General features: G+C 36.4%; 1 protein-coding gene across 7 annotated transcripts in view; it reads left to right on the forward strand.

Annotated features, from left to right (window-relative positions):
* Positions 1-21,458, forward strand: part of VPS13B (vacuolar protein sorting 13 homolog B) — a 416,489-nt gene that overhangs the window by 62,475 nt on the left and 332,556 nt on the right. For all 7 annotated transcript variants that reach the window (XM_010709173.3, XM_010709170.3, XM_019614165.2 and 4 more), the window contains 4 exons: positions 1,651-1,842; positions 2,489-2,658; positions 6,152-6,346; positions 7,697-7,821. In XM_010709173.3, the coding sequence (XP_010707475.1) occupies positions 1,651-1,842; positions 2,489-2,658; positions 6,152-6,346; positions 7,697-7,821 (682 nt within the window). The remainder of the gene's footprint in view (positions 1-1,650; positions 1,843-2,488; positions 2,659-6,151; positions 6,347-7,696; positions 7,822-21,458) is intronic.

Here is a 21,458-nt window from a genome sequence, read left to right on the forward strand (position 1 = left end):
ATTAGGCTATTAATGACAAAGCTAATATTCCTGCGGTAGCCAGGGCGTGGGGGATGCGTGCAGACTGTTAGGCCAGCTCTGTGGCATATTAGACATAGTCTCAGTTTACTAGGCAACCTTTCTTGCCTGTGCACTTTTGGTAGAGAATGATTTAAGCACAAGGGGAAAAAAACATTCAAAGCAACCTCCCTTCCTTTTCTCCTGAGCGCACTTTGCCCAGAAGTGGGACTGGTCTCCTACAGCTGACAGAAGACTAAGTTTCTCTCAGGCAATCTTTCTTAAAGAAAAATGAGGTTTGCCTTAAAGTTGTAAAGTGCACTGTGCCCTGCTGTTCCACTGTGAAGCCTTGGTTGCTCAGAAGTGCACAAGTCCTGTGCATCCTTGATAAGAAATCCTGGATAAGAAAGAGTTAAGAGTTTGGAAATTACTTGAAAAATATTAATGATAAAAGGCATAATGGGTAAAGTAGGTGACTATATACATAGCGTTTGGTTTCTGTGGCTTGACCTCAAGTATGACAAATGGACAGCTTTCTAATGCTGTGTGCATGAAACTGTGAACACTAAGGTGAAGTGAACTGCAATGACTTCCTTGCCTGTTTATTTCCTATTTGTCACAGTTGTGACCATAGAGTTATGAAGTATTGTGGTATCTCAAAAGTAGGCACTATTCAGATTCAGTGAATGAATTAAACTGTCATCTTCAATTTTATCCCATTTTTCTTTTTTTGTAGGTTAGATGCTCTGAGAATATATTTAATATTGATAGTTGTTTTGTCAGGCTGTTGATTTGCATAATGGTTTGTGAAGTATATAATGTTTTGTGCTTGCACCAAAATAATGAAGAAACTGTCAAAATATGGAGTTACTGAGGGGGATAAGTGAAATTTTCTGAACTAAGTGTTAGTGGTGTGAATATTTTTTATTTTTTTATAAGCCATATGTAAGAGGAATATGTAAGTGTCTGAAATTTCTTTAACAGAAGAGTTTTCTATAAGTATGTATAGAGAAGTGTGGGCATACTGTTTTATAACTTGTAGGTAACTGGTACACACTGAATGCTTGTACCTCATTATGAGAAAATGATAGTTGTACTTCAATTGATACAATACATTCTGAACACAAGTGTGTTGATCTTTTAGATACAGAGACTTAACAACCCTTTTATTCCTGTGGTAGTCCTGAAAAGTTGTTTGATACACAATGATTAAAGAAATTTTCTCACTACCCCTGCTTTACCTCAACATTGAATGGAAGTGAGTGCTTATCTTCAATTGTCAATCTGATTTAAAAGGTGCTGAAAAGCAAAGCTGTCTTTGGCATCCTGGTTTAAGGTTCTGCAGAAGTTTGGCTGTTATTAAAAAATTAAAAACTTGAGATTTACAAAGATAATTAGAAAGTCCCTCACTGACTGGGTTAGGCTGATCATGGTAGTGAGGGAGAATCTTGCCCTGTTTGTGAAACATTAAACAAGAGCTATTTCTATTTAAATATATTAAAACTCTCGTAGTATATTCAAGTGTTCAACTTGCACTGTATTCTTCGTTTAAATCTTCGATCGCTGGATTTGAAACAAAAGTAACTGACAACATTAACATTTTGTGTCCATTTGCTTGGTGTAACTTGTTGCTGTTTGTAAAATTTCTTGTAGTTTCTGGGAATCAGCAAGACCCTTCTTCAGTAAAGAACGAAGAGTTTGGAAACATTCAGGAGATGTCTACAAAAAACCTCATTGTGGGTCCACTCAACCTTCGACTGGATAGCAGTGCAGTGCACCGAATAATGAAAATGATAGTTTGTGCTCTAGAACATGAATATGAACCATATAGCAGAACTAAGCCAGGTTTGCTCCTATTTCATACACAAAATATACAGAATTAAACCAGAACTTCAGTGATTTTGAAATTGCAAATTCCAAACAGTTAAAATCTGCCAGAGAATATTACCATTCCAAATAAATTTCCAAAGAAAAATTTTAAATAAAAATGAAACATTGATATATCCCCATCAGTGCTGGCTATACTTCTTAAGGTATTCCAGGCATTTTGACCTCCAGACAATCGGAAACCATTTGATCCAATCATTAGTCTCTTCTTGGGTAAAAGGCTTATTTCACTGACATCTTGAAGTTCTCTTTGGATTCTTAGGGAAGAATGCCTGTTGACATTTACTTGTTTCAAATAATAGTTAAACTGGATGAAAAATGAATGAAAATAAGTTGTAGTAAAACAGGATGATTTTCTTGTATAAAACTAAAAGAGCTTTACAGATTTCTCACATCTAAAGCTTGGATTTTCTACTTTGAAATCCAGTTACTGTTGCTTTTAGCCTTAGTTAGAACCAGTGAATTAAAAAAAAAAAGTGTATTAAATATGAAGGAGGAAAGAAAGTTGCTTTCTATGTTTTGCTAATCCCTAACTGTTTTTGAAAAAGCTACTGTAGTCTTTTATATATTTTAGTCAAATTTATGTAATTTTGGTTTATTTTAGATCTTGCAGATGGAAATAGAACTCTGCCAAGCTCAGAAGAAGTAGCATCGTTGGAGGAATACATTCCTACTCGTCTTACAACATTTACCATTCTTAAATGCACAGTTATAATTCCTGTGGCAGAATTCAATTTACTAGACCACTTGATGCCTGTAATAATGGGTGAGAAGGTATGTGCACACCAATGCTTACTCCCTTCTTCATATTAGTACATGTTATTCCTTAGAAATGATTAAAGCTAAAATATATGAAGCATGTTGAACACATTGCCTTAATACAGGCCTGGTTACACCTCTGCTTTTCATCTGTCTTCATGGGAAATACTGAAAATTGAAACTATACCTACCCCAGGGTGGAACTGAATTTTCTCATTGGACTATTATGCTTTGTACCAGATGTATTACTGATTTCCAAATGAGTTTGGTGCACATGAACTTTCCCTGTAGATAACTAAGGCCAGCAGTGTGTCCAGTAACTAGCTAGACTTGCTAAAACTGAAGGTATGTATTGGCATGAAAATAATATTTGAAGGAAAAAGATTTTAAATCATAGAGTGGTTTGGGTTCATGTTAGTCATTAAGCACGCATGAAAAGAAATAGCTATGGCTTGATGTTTTTTAGAGAAACCTTTGGATCAAAAGCAAACTTACTGCCATTTTGCTGTGCAGGTCTTCCCATACTCAGTCAAACTGCAAATCTTTGAACACGCATCCTCAGTAGAGGCTTAACAGATGTTAGCAGGCAGCTCTGTTTATTTTAGTACCAGTCCTGATATCAGCAAGACTTTGGCTGTTCTTGGACATTTAACTGCTGTAGATCATACTATGCTTGATCTGATTTCTTAGTGATGAATCAGTTTTTTTCTTCTGAATCTTAATGATCCCTCCTTCTACTTAAATGTTCAAGATTTTCAGGAGAACTGGTCTGCATGCAGGGTTGATCAGAGTGATCTGTGGCACTTGGAAATGTTGAGAATGAACCAAATACGTGCTTTTAAAACTTAACACAATTGAACTGAATGATCTTGCAAAGTCCCTTTCAACTGAACTCTTTTATATCACAAGTGTATTCAAAACAACAACACTAATAAGAAAATATTCTCACAAAAAAACACAATTAAGATTTTTGCGAAGCAGTTGGCTCAGAAAGAGCCAGAAATGCTGTTAGCTAACGGCTGGAATTTGTTTTTATCTTTTGGAAATATGTAGTATAATTTCAGGAAAAAAAAATCCCATAGTATTTTTATTCCCACGGGACTTCTTTTGTACACAACATATTATAGGGACAAAGCATTGTTTTGTAGTGAAGATTTAGTTATGTTTACCTCCTGCTGCAGAAATGGGAAGGTATTTTATGAATAAGAAATAACTAGAAGAGAAGAAAATGTATTCTTTATTGAGTTCAATTTCTAGGAATTTTTGTCTGATACTAAATGCTTCCAATGAGTTTTTCCCCCCAAGTGACTCCTAACTACGTATTCTTTGTACTTGAGAGTAATGATTTTTTTTTCCAGTGGGATGTATTTTACGGCAGTTCTCAATATCTTTTGTTCCAATCACAGCAATGGGAGTTGGACTATTTGTGAAGAGTTTAGCTATGCTAAACATTCAGTAATTGATATACAAGTTGACTTCCAAAATAACAGAATTATTTTGCCTGAGGTGGAGATAACACCTGCAGAATGCACAGTTTTGTGGGAGTGACCTGATGAGTGTTTATAAAGTATTTACATTTGAAAAAGGTGAATATTGTTGGAAGTGTTACTTTTTTCTTCAGAGAATGATTTGAACACTGTTACATTATGGAAGGTACAATTGTTTTAAATTATGTTGGTAAAGTAAGTAGATACTGCTGATTGTGGGTAAACTAACTTGTACGTCGAAGATTGTATGTGTAATTCAAGTGAATTTCTTGATTATTTTTACTTGGAAATTTCAAATTACATTTCCTGAGTGAAGCCTAGTGTGCTTAAAATAACAGTAATTTCAAATTTTAGACTGAAACTGATAAAGTTAACATCCTATTTTGATACAAGTTCAATAAAAACTATTGAATTGATAGAGTACTTTGGATTTCTAGAGGCCTCCGGAGAGCAATTCTGTGTTTAATGTATTGCTTAAAAGAAGTCCAATTAAAGCAGGTTGCTCCAGAGTTTGTCCAGTCAAGTGTACTCCAGGGATGGAGATTGCCCAAAAAGCTTTTGCACGTACCTCTTTGAAGTTAACTGTTTCACATTGTGTCTGTTACGTCTCCTCTCACAGTACACCTCAGATAAAAGTCTGTCTCCATCTTCTGCCCCCTCCCAGCAGATAGCTGTGTATAGTAGCAGGATCTCCCTTTGTCTTTCTCCAGGCTGAACATGCCAGTTATGATGGTCTCTCCCAAAAGAGGGCTCATATGCTCTATCTCTCCTTTTCTTTTTGGTAGCCCTTTGAGATCTCATTCTGTTCTTTCCATGTCTGTTTTGTACTAGATGTATTTCTGTTTTAATCGATACTATGACGAAATATAGGCAGATATAAGAAATTGCATTTCTTATTTTTTGGGAATAGCTTTTTTTTTTGCTGAGACATCTGGCATGATTGCAAATATGTAATTTATAATTGTGTAAAGGTTAGATGAATATGAGTTTAGTATGATGATAGTGCTTCGGAGTGATAAAAAGTAAATATTTTCTAGAATAAAATCTTGACTTTGTTTATTCTTGTGTTGGGTTGGCCTTGGCCAGCTGCCCACACAAGTGATCTCTTACTCCTCCTCCTCCATAGGAAGGGACAGATAAAGATGGGAAGGTAGCTTACCAGTTGCCATTACAAGGAAAACATGACTCAGCTTTGGGAGAATTAGTTTATTGCCATTTAAAATGGATCTGGATAGTGAGAAACCAGCTCCCATTCCCCCTTTCTCCCAGCCTCAATTTCACTGCTTCATTCTTGATTTATCTGCCTCTTATCTATCTTCCTTGAGGAAAGGGGGTTGTGCTTAGTTTGTAGCAGATCGTTTCTGCTGCTCCTGCTTCCTCACACTTTCATCCTGCTCCATTGTGAGCCCAATCCACAGGCTACACTCCTTGAGGAAAAATCTGCTCTGATGTTGGCTTCTCTGTGGGTTGCAGTGGTAATACCTTCTCCGGCATGGTCTCTTCCAAGTACTGTAAGGGAACTTCTGACATCTTGAGCACCTTCTCCCTCTCCTCCTTTGCTGACCTTGCTACTTATGCTGTTGTTTCTCACTAATTTTCTCCTACATCTCAGCTTGTGTGGTCTTTTTGCCCTCTCTTAGATGCGTTTCCACAGAGGCATCACCAGTTTGTCTGCTGGATTCAGCTGCACCCTGTGATGGGGCTGTGGTGGTGTTGGCTGGAACTGGCCTGTCCTCATAGAGGCCCCCTTTGCAGGTGCCTACTTGCCAACACTTGGGTACTCATATGCAGTACAATTCTGGATGAAAACATTATATGTGAACTGTGAACTCCTACCACAGAAGTTACTTAAATTGAAATTGCTTAAGAATGTGTATTATTTTGAACGTAAGGCTGTGATAATCAGTTTATTACATGTGGATTTGTTTTTTTGAGTGTGTCTAGTTTGAGAGAAAGATGTTAAGAATGTTAAAGCAATACAACTCGAGTGTAATAGTTGCATGTTTTTTCCCCTCCCACAGAACTTCAGTGGATTGCTGAGTGCTACAAGCTTCCAGCCCCTACGGCCTTTACCTTCTGTCAGAATACTGGTGGATAAAATTAACGTGGAACACTCTGTACCAATGTATGCTGAGCAACTGGTAAATACGGTCAGCAGCCTCAGCCAGCCATCCGATAACCTTCTTCATTACTGTTATTCACACTGCTATCTGAAGGTAAAAGAAGTCTTTCTTACTGCAGGATGCTGAGAAAAAGTTAAAACAAGTGTGGATAATCCTTAGTGGTAACATTAAGTTTCCATGGAGAGCATTTTCAGGATATGCCAAATAAATGCATCTTGCAGAATGTTGTTATTTGGGATCGCTAATTCTGAGTGGAGCCAAATGTTCTGTAACACCAACACAGAACTTCATCTGAAGGAACATTGCTTCTAATTCCAATGGAATTATAACATTGCAAACTAACTCCAAGGTTCTTGTGGCAGTATTGAGTTAAAATAATTGGAGGAAACATTTCTCCAATGTAAAGATAACAGTTGCAGAATATGTAGATTACAATTATATGTAGCAACTTGTGTGATGTTATTAGGCAGAAACATTGCTTTTTCATTGTATTGTTACAGCAAAACCTTTACAATGAGATATGCAAAGACTCTTGCCATACAACTTCAGATCTTTTCATTGTAAGAGGAAAGCACTTTGAATGTTCTCAGTTAAAAATCCATTATAAAAGTTATTGCTAGACTGAGAGAAATCTAAGAAGCTGTGAAATTATTCAGTTGCCATCTGCTGAGATTTTAATAGAATTGAAAACTGAAATCTCAAACAAGTTTTAAGTTAGGCCTCACATCCTCTTCCGATGAGCTTTTCTCTCAGGCAATCTGAAAGACTTTTGAGTGCTACTAAAATGTTAATATTTACTACTGATTGCTAACATTTTTCAGTTATCCATTCACTTGTGCGCTGATATCTTAAATAAAAATTTAAACAGTGAAATTCTTACTGCCTGCATGAAAAACACTGTTCCAGAGTTATATGGCAAGGTTTCAGTTTTCTGACTGATGTCTTTACTCCTGTCATATGTAAAGTGATTGGGACAGCAATATGTAAGTCATCTATTTGTTTTTTGTTGGAGGACTTTTTCTTTTCAAGAGTTTTAGCAGCTGTTTGATCAGCTTTTTCAAGAGGTGGAGTATAATTTTGAGAGTTACAGCTGTCTCTTTTTCATACTGAACAGGGGAAAATCGTAGAGGTTGTCTTCATCAAGAAAAAAAACTTTGGAACATATCTCATTTCCTAAATACCACTTTTCTAGCTAATGCTGTTACAATAAGGAAAAATGTTTGAATGAAAGATGATGTGCAATTTGCAGACTTAAAAGATACAGAATCATGTATTTTAACTGTTTTTGAGTAATTCTTGGTCTTTGGCAAAAAGGAAATATGTAAATATCTTTTTTTAAATGCAAGTAATTATAAAATATTCAATGTATTATGTACATGGAAGTAATCTGAAAATGATCAAATCATAATGGTATACACTTTGACCAGCTGCATTTGTTTTCAGGTATTTGGTTTTCAAGCAGCATTGACCTCTTTGGACAGTAGAGGATTGTACAGCTTCCCTGTTCCTGTTATTCCCTCTTTCAGTACTGCTCTTTATGGCAAACTGATGAAGTTTCCCAAGTATTGGTGAGCATGAAGCATGTACAGTATATTTAAGTAACATATTCATATTTATAATAAATAGTTTAAAAATGCCAAGCTTCATATATATATAGTTCCGTAAAGACTTTGTCTCTTTGTCTCTTTTATCATATTCTACTGTGAAGACTGTTATTGTTAGTAGATCTCTTTGTAAGGATAGCTGTTAATCAGAATTTCAGATCCTTGTTTGGATGGATGGAAGAAGATACTATGCAAACTCTGTAGTAAATGAACTTATACATGGACATTTACAATCATAATTTTTAATAATTGTGTTTTCTTGAAAATAGTTTAATGAATACGTTTTGGCTATGACAAAGTTTTTTTAATAGCAACCTCTAATACTTTTTCTAATGACTAAATCCTTGTAAGGAATCCTGCATATAACAACAGGTAAACAGGATAAAGTGTCAAAACTTCGTACGTGGTGTTCTGTAGTTAATTCGTTGTGATTTGTTTGTGAAAGTTTATTAGATTATTTGAAAGGGGGGAAAAATACAGTACTGGATTCATTCTTAGTTCTACATACAGAATACACTTAATTTTCTCTTGCAAGCAGTGGTACCATCTCAAATAAAGGACTTTTTTAGCACAATCTGAATACCAGCAGGTGGTAGCAGTTTAATTGATTTTCTCATATTTTCCATCAGTAGCCCAAAACAATACTAAGCGCTTCAGATGAACTGCTGTTTTGTTGTGACACTGCTTAAAATAACAACCAGGATAACCAGTAATCAGCACTTACTAATTAGAGTATGTTAGGACTCTGGTAGAATTGACAACCTTTCCTGACATAACTTGACGTTTAATATTGAGCTCAGGTTTGTGATACTTAGGTAACAGTGGAAATACATTACTGTTTTAAAACAAATTTAGATTTATTTAGTATGTTGTAAGATCTCACGGATAGTTGTGCAACGTGATTATTTTAGAGCTTAAAAATGGTTGAAAAATCTGACAAGTTGGTGGTATTTGAATCTTAGTGCTTTCTCATGAGTGCATTTGTGCTCTTTTGCATTTGCCTGCTGTTGCTGTTCTTGGACATTTGTGGTTGGTTTCTTGCACTCTCGCACATGTGCTGCTGCATGCTGGTTATCACGTTCCCTTTCATGTGCTTTGTCTGTCTTTCTCTGCCTCCCCCTCACCCTTGTATTATGATGTGTGCCCAGCTGGAAAATAGACTATAGTAGACTAATAACAGGTAGACTAATAATATGGAAAAATAAAAACAAGCAGTAGTTTTGAGGGGTGGGGGATTGGTGCTGCCTTAAAAATAGCAACTCGAATTTTATTGAGATTTTTGTGAGACCAGAAGGGATGTATTTTAAAAGAATTTTGATAGTACTTTCTCACTTTGTGTGACATGATATCTTTCTAAAGGTTATTTATTTATTAGCAGCGTGGAAAAAAAAAAGTATAACAGTAACTTATTCCAACAATTTATTTAAACTAAGCAACACCAATTTGCGGGTAATAAAGTAGAAAAACAAATAAGTACAGCAGCAGCCAGGTTAAATGAAGTGTAGTTTGAAGTGAATAAAACTCCAGATGAAATACATCAAATAGCACTTGAACTAAATCGAAATCAGCACGAGGACTGAGAGCTTCATTGAAGTCATGCAGTGAGTGAGAATTAGTCTGGTAGGATAACCTGGTAATGTCATTAAACTTAAATTCATTTTCCTTCTTCCCACCTCCCCCAAATTATGCCACCTGTTTTATTTGGATTTTTAGATTTCACATTCCAGAGTTTCTTAAAGTACACACATCTGATGCTACATGTGTTCTTCTATTTCTTGGTAGAAAATATATACCACAGACCATACGTTTAAAAACAAAGACATTTTATGAACTGTTATGGAATCCCTCAGGTGGTATGTTTTGAGTTAGCAGTGAAAATCTCAACTTTATTTCTGACATAAATCAGTAGAATAGCGTTATTTTCTAGTTTCAATATAATTATTTCAAAATATACTATATATTAAATATTGTTGTAATATTTATTTTGAAAACTTCAGCTGATAAACATCACTAGCATATTTTAACAAAATTTCCAATAAATTCCTTTAAATTACCATTAAGGTAGCAAAAATACTGTTTCATTTTACTTACTAGATTGATGTCTGCTTTAATTTCAGTTAATACACATTCTTCTGGTAAATTAAATTGATTTAAGCTTACTAGTTAACTAAGTCTTTGACATCTTTTAAATTGTTGTATACTTATGTTTTTATTTAAATAACAACATCTGGTATTGTATTTCTGTCAAGTATAACAAGATGCAAAATACTATGTTAATGTCAATATTTTACAGCTCCTTTATGTAGTGTTGCATGCCAGACTGTAAAGCAGCTTTCAAAGCTTTCAGGAGGATGTCTAAAAACAACTGAGAATTAGCAGAAAAAGGTTTAAAGCCCAGAATGGATGACAAGAATCTTTATGGCCAAACAGAAATCTTGAGAGGAGTTAGATATTTTTTTCTTTTGGTTATAATTGTTGTGGTAATAGATGAGAGAACTCAGGGTAGGCAGTTCAGTTTTAAGAACCCTCTATTGTTTATAAAATACCACTTCATTGTACTTCTGCAGAATATTGAAGAGTTAAAGAGTATAGATTGAGTCTCATCTTTATTTTTTCCAATATCTGGAATTTTGGAAATGTCATCTATGTTTTATGAGCCTGAAATTAGTGTGATTGTGTTCATTTTATTGATATTTTTTTCTTGCCTATCTTTACTCCCTTCCTTTGACAAGTGCTCTAGACTGTTGTCTTCCATTATCAATTTCTGGGAAATCTCAATGTTCTCCACCTGTGACAGAATCACAGCTTTTGATTTTTCTGAAACCTAGTGGAATAAGGATGTAATTGGGCACGATGTTTTCTATCTCTGCATCCTTTCTATTCAGTTAATTAGTGCAGTAGTTCATTTTCAGGGTTTGATAGTTTCTTCCTTCTTATTTTGAGATCAGAGCAATAATTGCTGGCTTGCTGTCTACAGGGAACACCAGCATGGACTTGTGTGATGTCTGGTAATGTTAAATTTGAGTGTGAATGAAGTATTCTTGAACAAGTTGAGTTGCTGCTGTGTAAATTAGTGTCTGGGATTTTCTGGTCTATACTTTAATGATCACAGAATACAGAGCAGTTATTGAATGTTCTTGATACCAGAACATCCTGAAAGGAATCATTGAGATGATGCTGAATGAGATCACATGGAATGTGTGAGACAACTGGTGGATCAGGCCTAGTCAGCATGGGTTCACAAGTCAGGTCGTGCTTGACCTACCTGATCTCCTTTGACTGAGTGACCCACCTGGTGGCTGAGGGCTGTTGACATAGTCTACCTAGAATTCAGCGAAGGCTTTGACACTATTTCCCGCAGTGTTCTTCTGGAGAAGATGGCAGTCTGTAGCTTAAACAGGTACTCTCTTTGCTGGGTAAAGAACTGGCTGGATGGCTGGGCCCAGAAAGTGGTGGTGAATGGAGTTAAATCCAGCTGGTAAATAGTGGTATTCCCCAGCGGTCTGTATTGGGGCCTGTCTGGTTCAGTATTCTTATTGATGACCCAGATGAGGGCATTGAGTGCACCCTCAATAAGCTTGAAGATGACACTGAGCTGGGAAGAAGTGTCACTCTCCCTGGGGGTAGGAAAATTCTACAGAGAGTTGTGGGTTGCTGGGCGGAGGCCAATGTGATGAAGTTCAACAGGACCAACTGCCAGGTCCTGCACTTTGGCCACGACAACCCCAGGCAATGCTACAGCTTTGGGGCAAAGTAGCTGAAAGACTGTTTGGAAGAAATGAACCTGGTGGTGTTGGTTGATGCTGAGTCAAACATGAGCCAGCAGTGTATCCAAGTGGCCAAGAAGGCCTATGACATCCTGGCTTTGTATAAGAAATAGTGTTGCCAGCAGGAGCAAGGAAGTAATAATCATCCCTCTGTACTCAGCACTGGTGAGGCTGCATCTCGAGTACTGTGCTTGGTTTTGGGACCCTCATTAAAAGAGAAATGTTGAGGCCCTGGAACATGTCCACAGAAGGGCAACAAAACTAGTGAAAGGTCTGGAGCACAAGTCCTATGAGGAGTGGCTGAGCAAGCTGCGATTGTTCAGTCTGGAGAAGAGAGGCCTGAGGGGGGACCTCATTGATCTTTACAATTGCCTGAAGGGAGGTTGTGGCAAGATGAGCGTTGGCCTAGAGGGAACAGTCTCAAGTTGCACCAGGAGAGATTCAGGTTGGATATTAAGAACAACTTCTCTGAAAGAGTGGTCAGGTGCTGGAATGGGCTGTCTTGGAAGGTGGAGTCATTCTATCTGGAGGTGTTCAAGGAATGTTTAGATATTGCACTAAGGGGCATGTTACAGTGAAGAAATAACTGTAAAGGTAAATATTTACTTTGTCTCTACGATCTGTTACCTGTATATTAGATTGGCATGCTAGGTCACAACCTCCTTTTGGCTAACTATTATACAATGATATTGAGAAACACGCATTGCCAGCAGCCTGTGGCATTTTCAGGTTTCTTACCCGACTTTCTAGCTTTTGTTTCTATTTTGTGGCCACGTAAATGCCAGGTGGATTTGTACACATAATTACATCTTAACTTTTATAACTTTGTAACTTTTATTAACATTCATAACTTTAAAATTAATATTAGAAAATAGGTGAGGGTTCTGAAGACCTTGCACTACTACTTTGTAGATTTCTGCTAAAACTTTAGTTATTGTAAAAGTAACAGTGTAAAAATATTTTTTTTTATCCTTTTGCAGCTTTAGTTCTGTTTTCCTCCATCATCCCTTACAAGTTAAACATCCCTAGCTTAATCAAAGCCATGTAGTGATATGCCATACTTTGGCATAATTCATCATTTTACTCATGCTCCTATCCAGTAAGGAGAAGTTATGACGTGTACCCACTCATCTGGGTCGTCTTGATAACCCTGTGTGGTTTTAATGATACCACAGAACGAGACCAATTCATGTTGATTCACAAACATGGAGTTTGAAGATCCAGTTTCTTGAACAATTAGAGGTTGTTGGTTTGCAAGGAAATTATGTCCTTTACTAGCAAGGTGCTACTGTCACAACAGTGGGATGTTTTAGGATTTGCTGTGTGCTGAAGAGAGAGGATTAAAAGTAGGTAATGGGGGAGTGAAGTGAACTCTGTTACCGTTGTGACTGAAACATATTTTCAGGGTAGTTCAGTGAAGTAGTGCTGCTTACAACTAAAAATGGAGGTAGATTTGTGAGCTTGTGAAATGCAGCTGTCATGCAGTTATGTGCAATGGTACGCTAGTATGAGACAAGTGGACTCTGGCAAGAAACACAGACATTTCCAAAGAGTGTGCATGTTAGATCATAAATCAAGGAAGTTCTCCAATAAATTGACACTTGAGTCTTGAATTTGGCAGCCTGGTTTATTGACTAGTCACAGTAAATCAAAACTAATGTCAGTTTTGGTTGAATGTGGATTGTGTTTCACATGGGCAGTTGAGGGGTATGCTTGGTTCCTGAGTCAGAAGCAGAAACAGGTTGAAAACACATGAAACTCATTTTGTAGCATTCACTTGTGACTATTAGTTATGTCAGTAATTGGATGTAACTGCCAGATGAAAATTCAGAGTATCCTTCGAAACAGAGCGTATCTGAGATTGCATGCCTGAACAGATGCCATCAGTGTATGGGACAGCAGAATGTTTCAGCCACATCAGTGTAATGTGAGTTAGAGTTAGGATGTGTGAAAACCTACTTGAGCTGTTGAGATATGTCAGTGATATGAACTGTGCAGGAACTGATGAATACAGACTCGGTACCTGAAGAGATATAATTGCCTCAGATGGGAACAATCAGTCTAGGGAGTATACTGGATTACTTCAGTATTGTTACTTCTATGCCATTGCCTAGAAAATGCATCAAATCAAAATGCCAAATCAGACTTTACTTTGGTTGTGATTTTCACTATGGCTGTACATTGTTGTTGGAGGAGCAGGTATGTCAGTATATCACAGTAAATCGTGAACACTGCTATAGGGTGAGAATGATCTTTCATTGAAAGCACAGTTTAACATATCTTTATAATAAAAATTAAGTAGGCAATGCTTGCATATAAGAATGAAGACGCGTAAGGAACTTCTGCAAAATATTTTTTAAATTCGTGTTGATATTAATGTTTATCAAGGCTCATCAAGAGTGTTTCGTAGCACTTCTCAGCTGTGGTCTTCTGGAAGGAATAGTTATCAGTTACCAGGAAGGACCTTCTGCCCATGAGGGGTTTTGCGTTCTGTGTACATGACTTGTAGCTTGATTACTGTGATTACAAATTAACTTCAGTTGGAAACTTCTAGTATAGTTTTTTAATTAAGTCCAGATCTAATGTTACCGCTTCTCAGCAGATGTGGCAGGCAGCATTCAGCAAATCTGTTAAAAGTTCACTTTTTAATCAATGTAAATTGGAAGCAGTTGTATTTTTTCAGTATTCTCCATCAAGAGGAAAACCAGCAAAGTTGACTGCAAGGGGTGGTCATCTGTACTGTTTCTATTGTAATTACTTAGGTTAATTAATCGTCAAGACTCTTCAGTGAAAATAAATTAAACGTATTAACTAGTATCTGCTCAGGGAAAGTGGTTGCACATGGTGAATACATTATCCTGGTTTTAGTTGCCATCAGTATTTGCAGACGTTTGCTAAGGACAAGTAAATGGAACATTTAAAATGTGTAGGATTTTCAGGTTCAAAGCTGTTTCTTGCTTTAGTTGAGACTGGCAAGAAATAAGTGAAACTTTGTTGTAATGCTAAAGTGCTGTCATTTTTAATTAATGCTAAAGAAAATTGGAATCCCAAAGACACGCATCTTTTTTGCTAGATGCATTTTCTGTTTCTCTTAGTATTACCACCAAATGTAGAAAACTGGTTAGGATTCTTACTTTGAATCTTTACCTGTGTAAACTCTGGCCTCTGGAGATCCACTGGTGGCAATTCTTCACACAGTGTTTGTTTTTCTTTCTCTCTCCAGAATTTTGCCTGCAGTTGGTGCCTTATATTTTTGTTGTCCTTTAATTCTATCATTGAATCTTGAAGAGAAATGTTACCTGAGGTTGCATCTACGTTACTAAAAAAAACATGCCAGTAACCAGCATTCTGCAAGTGAGCTTTTGGCATGCTTGGTCTCTTCAGCATTGCTTAAACATTGTTTGAGAAAGCGTAGTTGGTATTTACAGTCACAGTCTGTTACTGATGCTTGCACTTGACCTTGTTTAGTTGTCTAGTAAAGATGTAGCCTGCTCAAAACTTGCATCCTGAAATTAAGAGAGCACAGCTGTTGTCATGGTTGTTATATCAATTTTGGAAGAAGTGTACCTTAGTGTTACAGTTGCTCTTTTCCCTTCCATTTTTTTCCTTTACAACTTTCTTTTTAAATGAAAATGTCATGGGAATTGATAGGAATAAAAGCATTGTTGTAAAATTTTTTAGCTGTTCAACTCTGTAATTGCAAGAAAATAAGTTCACTTTACAAGCATTAAGGCTTATAGTTCCCTATAGAATTATGTTGTTGAAATAGTATGGAATTGTATACCACAGCATATCCTTTGCCTCTGTAGATCTGGCCTCAGATTGATAGCCCTCATTTCCACCTAGAGTGAAGTACCAGAAACTCTCTAGTCTTTATACACTTATTTTTGTAAGCATGTGAATGTGACAAGCTCAGATGAATTTGATAACCATCACAAGTGGTGACTAAGTAACTGTGGACTTGAAAATATTATATTTAAAAAAAAAAAGCTGTCTTTATCTTCAGTCAAAGCAACACGTGAACCAAATATAAAGGCTTAATTTATGTGCATGTTCAGCAACACCTTTGAAAGTATGCTGAAATAATCTCTCTGTATATACTGAGGAACAGGTACTGTGTTGAACACAAGCTAGTTTGTATCTCCGCTAGACCTGTATGTTTGGTACACATTGTCTGACTTTCATTAGCTTTTGATATTACAAGCATCATGGGCTTCTGATTTCTGAGGCTTTTTTTTCTTTTTGAGAATTTTGGAGGACATTTTGGACAAAAAAGGAAGAAACAAAGAAGAACTGAAGTCAGGCTTCCCCTGTGAGAACAGGTTGAGGCAGCTGGGACTGTTCAGCCTTGAGAAGAGAAGGCTATGGGGAGACCAGATAGCAGTCTTTCACAGTGTCTAAAGGGGGACTGTAAAAACAAAGAGGACTCTTTAGTAGAGTCTCTTGTGGTGGGATGAGGGGAAACAGTTTCAAAACTAAAAAGATTCAGACTGGATATAAAGAAAAAAGATTTTTACAGGAATAATGAAGTACTGAAACTCTTCTAGTGTGATATGTGGGAGGGGAAGATAAATCCAAATCAAATTCCTTGTATACTTCTGTGGTCTTCTGTGATTTTTCTCTTAGCGTTTATAAAAGGATTACAAGAATGCTGAGTTACAAAGAGAATTTTTCATGAGACAGAAGTCGTTAGATCTGCTCCTGCTCAAAGCTTTTCCTGGCTCTGCAAAAGAAGTCTATTTTATTTTCAATCCTTCTTTCTCCTTACGTTCCTCCTTCTGTTATCTCTTACAAGCCACTGTTCCTAGCTTACAAGACTGGTTAACCGAAGGAGATGTATTCAGATGGAAAGAAAAAGCCTCTGTTCTCCATGACTGCATTTTTGAGACATCTTTACATCTGTGTGCTTTGGAGAGAAGTCAGATTTATGGGGCAGCAACTCTTCTTCCTCATAAAATAGAGCTTTGGACTCAAGTTTTTTTTGATGTTTTCATTTTGCAGGGTAGGGTCTCTGAATAGCTGTGCTCTGGCAAATGGGGTGGTCCTCACCATACATAGGCCCCATGAACTGTGGGGAGTATTTGGAACTGTTTCTATTAAATAATGTATCTGCGATACTCAAATGTACTGTAATTTCTAAAGAGTAAGACAACGGTTGTATACTGATTTGAGTTGAAACTTGAAAATTGTTGCCTGCCTGGAATGGACTAAGATGAAATACCTGTACATTATGAAATAAACTTATTAGAGATAACTGATTTGCATTTGAACTCCCTTCTCTTGCAGCTTCCCTACAAATAGAGAGGATAATGTGACAGTAACTTAAGAAAAAAAAAAAAAGATGAATGCAGTTTTAAATGATCATATTGAATAAAAATCTCTATTAAAGAAAAAATCCTTATTTGTGCTCCTGGTAATTTGGTACTAAAAAAATACCTGTAATTGCCTATGTTATTAGGTGCTGAAGTGGTTGAGTGAATTTCCCTCAGATTGGAGCACTTGGTTTCTTTGAGAGTAACTGCTTTTGCTTCTGGCAGCATGAAAGGAAGATGGAAGTCTTTGCTGTTCTCAGGGCTGCCCATTGTGGTTCTTGCTTTTCTGATAACAGCAGTTTAGGCATGTCTCCTTGTCATATGGCAGCAGTTCTTGCATCCAGCTCTTGTTTTATGCCATCGTGTCCTGCAAGCGATTGTTGTGGCAGCTTTCCTCACTGAGCACCCAAAGTGTTTCTGAGCCCTCCTGGCTCCCTGTTTTACCTGCTAATGACAACCAAATGGCTCTATGTGGCAGATTTAGAGGATTGATTTAATGGCTGTTGCTGCTGTTTCTGGGAGTGTGTGGAGGGGGAAATGGGAGGAAGAGGGGAGAGGAAGGGGGAGAGGTGGTGTGTCTGGACAGTGCACTCACTACTTTATGGGAAAGCAGTTTCCAAAACTCTGTTCCGCCCCCATGGGTTCTGAGATTTGGTTACTTTGTAGTATCTAAAGCAATGATGCTTGCTTTACAGAAGCTGCAAACAAAGTAATTTTGTTCTTTCTCTTAGCAGTTACATAACTTTGCTGTTCAGAGGTTTATTGATAATAGCACTTTTAACTTCTACGTGATTTCGTTTGGTGGATCTGATGGTCTTCGTTATTTGCATCTCCAGCTAAAGCATCTCTAAGTTCTAGCAGATTTCCATATCCGTATCTTCTGTATTTTAGCAGCAAGTAGTTTTCCTGAGAAGAGACCAGGTGTAGCTTAAGTAGTTGATGTAAAAATGCTTTGCTTCTAGGACGATCCCCTCTGTACCACCTTCATAAATCCACTTGTTCCATGTTGGAAGTGTTCTTGCTTCTTTCCATTTTTTCATGTTTTTTTTCCATGTTGGTTTTTTAATCTCAGTTATGAGTACCAAATTTCTCATGGTACTTTTATTTGGATCTCTTTCGACATAATGCAACTAAATCATGCCATATTCATTCCATCCCCTCTTTTTAAAATCCCTTTGATTTCCATAAATGACAGTAAAATTCCTTGATTCAACTGAAAAGTGGCAGACTTCTTGGAGAAGTAAAGGCTGAATAGATACATAAAATGTAAAAAATAAATAAATAATAATAAATAAAAAATTCAAAGTAGTCATTGATCACAGTCTGTGGAGAGGAGAGTTTCTTATCCCTTGTTTTCTGGTTTTCCCTCAGACATCCTGGGAAATTCAGAAGATACTGTTTCTCATAGTTGGTTCTTTATGTTTGTCCATAGATAAAAGACTAAACGCCCGGCCCTTTTTTGGGTTATCCCTTGTTGGTATCAATGCAGTTTTAGATCAGATTTTGTGCATTTTGAGGCCTGTTGTTAGCCAATGATTGAACTTGTAGTGGAGGTAGACTGCTTTCTTGCCATCTATCTTAAATGTTTAATCCAGTGGATAGAAGTATTCATCTGATGCTTAATGTGACTGTATTCGAGCCTAGCTAAATTAGAAGTACACTATCCTCACTTTTGGGGACTTTGTTCTTTCTTGCAGCCTTCAGTGTTTTCTCTTGGTGTCTCATGGACCATAAAGTAACCATCCCACTGAGGTCACTGCTACTCAATTCCTTATTGCTTCACAAACAAGTAATGTTATTCTTATGATCATAATTTTTAGTGCCCACCTGTAACAGAAAAACATCAAAGGAATAAAAATAACCAAAGTTTCGAGTTCCTAATATGCATGTCCAAATTCTTGCTTCTTTGCTTCAAAATGATTTTTTTTGCAAAATTTCTTTCTTCTTAAATATTTGATATTAGTAATCATTTTTTTTTGTTCTTCTAATAGTCCATTTGTTTTTGCTTTGCTGTACTGGGCTGAATTTTATTGTTCTGTTCATAGTCTCACTGTAATGAGAACTGAGAATGCAAATTCTCTGATCACTTTCTAAGATAAAAAGTTTGCACTTAGCCTGCTTTTTTTAATTTTCACAGTTGTTTCAAGGAAATCTCTGCCTTTCTGAAGTTCATATATGAATTAACACTGGCAAAGGTTTTTTCATCACTGTCAATTTCAATTCCAAAAGTGATGCTAAGACCTCCCCAAAAAAGTAGACAACAGTCAGCTTAGAAATGTATTGTTCCCTTCTACCGCTGCATTTGAAGTTTGCAGAAATGTGTTTATTCATTTTTTTTGTAAAAGTTAAATTTCTAATGTAGTTGTTTTCTTCCTTGTAATGAATTGTACTACTAGCCATACTTTCTACACATAAGATACAAAAGGAAACAGCAGCTGTCTCACCTCTTGCACAATTAACTATATATGGTTGTCTTAAGACTAAAAGTATCGGTAGTGTATGTGGTTTTATCATATTGCTGGGTTTTTTGTGCTTTTTTTTTTGTAACGGTGATAGTAGTTTTGTATTTAAAGAAGAAACAGTTTAAAACTGTAGTGGTTAATTCCTTTCCCTTTTCTACCTGAGTGCTGTCTTCAAAGGGTTTGGTAGTGTTTGCTTTCCTCAATAAGAGTTGCTTCAGTGATGTTAAGTAAAAGGATCAAAATTGTCATTTTCTTGATATGAAGGATCAGAATAGGTAGAAACATGGATTTGATGCATGAGTGTAGGTGAAGCTTTTTTCCTGTCAAATATAAAGCTAACATACATTTTCTACTTGCCTAGGAGAAAAGGTGTACAAATGCTGACTGAAATTATTAAGGTGCTTAAGTTACATTCAGGTTCTTTTGAGGCCCAGTTGCTGGGTTCTAGTAGCAGGTTACTGGCTTTGTTATTTTGGAAAAAATGAACTAATAGTTTTTTACCGTACAGGATATGAGTAATAAGAAAAATTAAATTTTTGGGAACATTTTGCAGGTTCCAGCTCTGCAATTGGGGACTCTATATAAACCTTTGGAGCCAGCTGTTCACCGCTATATTCTTTCAATCATTTGGAGGTGTTGATTTTAAAGGCATGAGTTGCTGTTCCTAAAGTCTACAAACTGAAAATATTTCATAGCAGACCTGTGAACTTAACATTCATTGGTTATATTGGTGTCTATGCATGGCAGATAAGGACCAATTCATGTTTTTGTTCAAAAACAGTGAAGAAAACTGTTTTCTTTAATGGTATTCCAGATTCATCCAAATATTTCAGCAAGTCTGTATTACAGTTTGTCAGCAAACTGAGTACAACCAAAGTGTATTTAACAAAGTGTATTTAAATATTATTTAATTAGGACAGATTCATTTTCACTCCATGCCACTACATAGCAAGACTTGCTTGTTCATATTTCCTTAAATTTATTCTGGAATTTGTCCAAGTTTAGCTTTAATGAGTAGTCTATCCCGCTAGTTACATTAGGATTTATTTTCCCCTGGAGAAGGGTGTTAGAATTGTTAGTTTTTTAACCTGTTCAGTTAAATGAACATAAGTTCAGAACTGCATCTTAACTCTTGAGTGTAAAGATCTGAGAAATAGTTATTTCTATTGTTACAATTTTACAGTGCACTTTAAGTAGTGGCTTTAGAATCCAGCTATGTGTCATAACTGTTTTAATATGGCAATGAGTTTTGATGAGAAGTTGTGCTCAGTTGCTTAATACAAATTTAATGATAGAGTATTGAAATGCCGGTTTAGTTTACTGGAAAAAAAAAATTATAGTTGTATTTTCACTCATTGCTTGAATATATCTCTTGAGTCATAAAGTATGGTTAAATATAGGTCAGTACCTTATTAATGATGGATTTTCTGTATTAACAGGTGCAGTCTGGTAGCAGACTTGTATGTTAAGTTCTTTTAAATGCATTATTTGTGTTTCAAAACTATCATAATAAATCCTGAATTATACATGCACTTTCATCACTAGCCAGGTCTAGTTAAAATTTCCTTTAAGTAACATTTGCTGCACACATGGTACAATACATTTCCCCTCCCCACACCTTTATGGCCTTTATTTTTTTCTATAAAAAAGGATTTATTTTCTTCAGCTTCCTATTCCTCCCAAGTTATCTGAAAAGGAACAGTGCATTTCATTCCTCTGGGATTGTCAAAGTACAAAAAGCTTAGAATTTTGCATATTGTTTAAAAGAAATTCCATACACTGTAGTTATCCTTAGGGAATATTTTATGAGAAACTTCTATATTTCATATAACTCAGTACAGTAGCTATGAAATGAATAGTCAAACTTTTAAAGTGAAATCTGTTCCACTGTTGCATGGTATGCTGCTATTGTCATAGCTTTCTGAAGCCCGTGAGTTTAGTAATACTTGCCTGTGTTCTTCATGGCTTTTTCTTTTAGTGACTAAAAAGCTGCAGGGCATTTATACTGGGATTTATGCATGTATCTGAGCAGCTGAAGTGGGTGGTGGTTGTTTTTTTTT

The sequence above is a fragment of the Meleagris gallopavo genome, chromosome 3 (genome assembly GCF_000146605.3).
Source record: "Meleagris gallopavo isolate NT-WF06-2002-E0010 breed Aviagen turkey brand Nicholas breeding stock chromosome 3, Turkey_5.1, whole genome shotgun sequence".
NCBI lineage: Eukaryota > Metazoa > Chordata > Aves > Galliformes > Phasianidae > Meleagris > Meleagris gallopavo.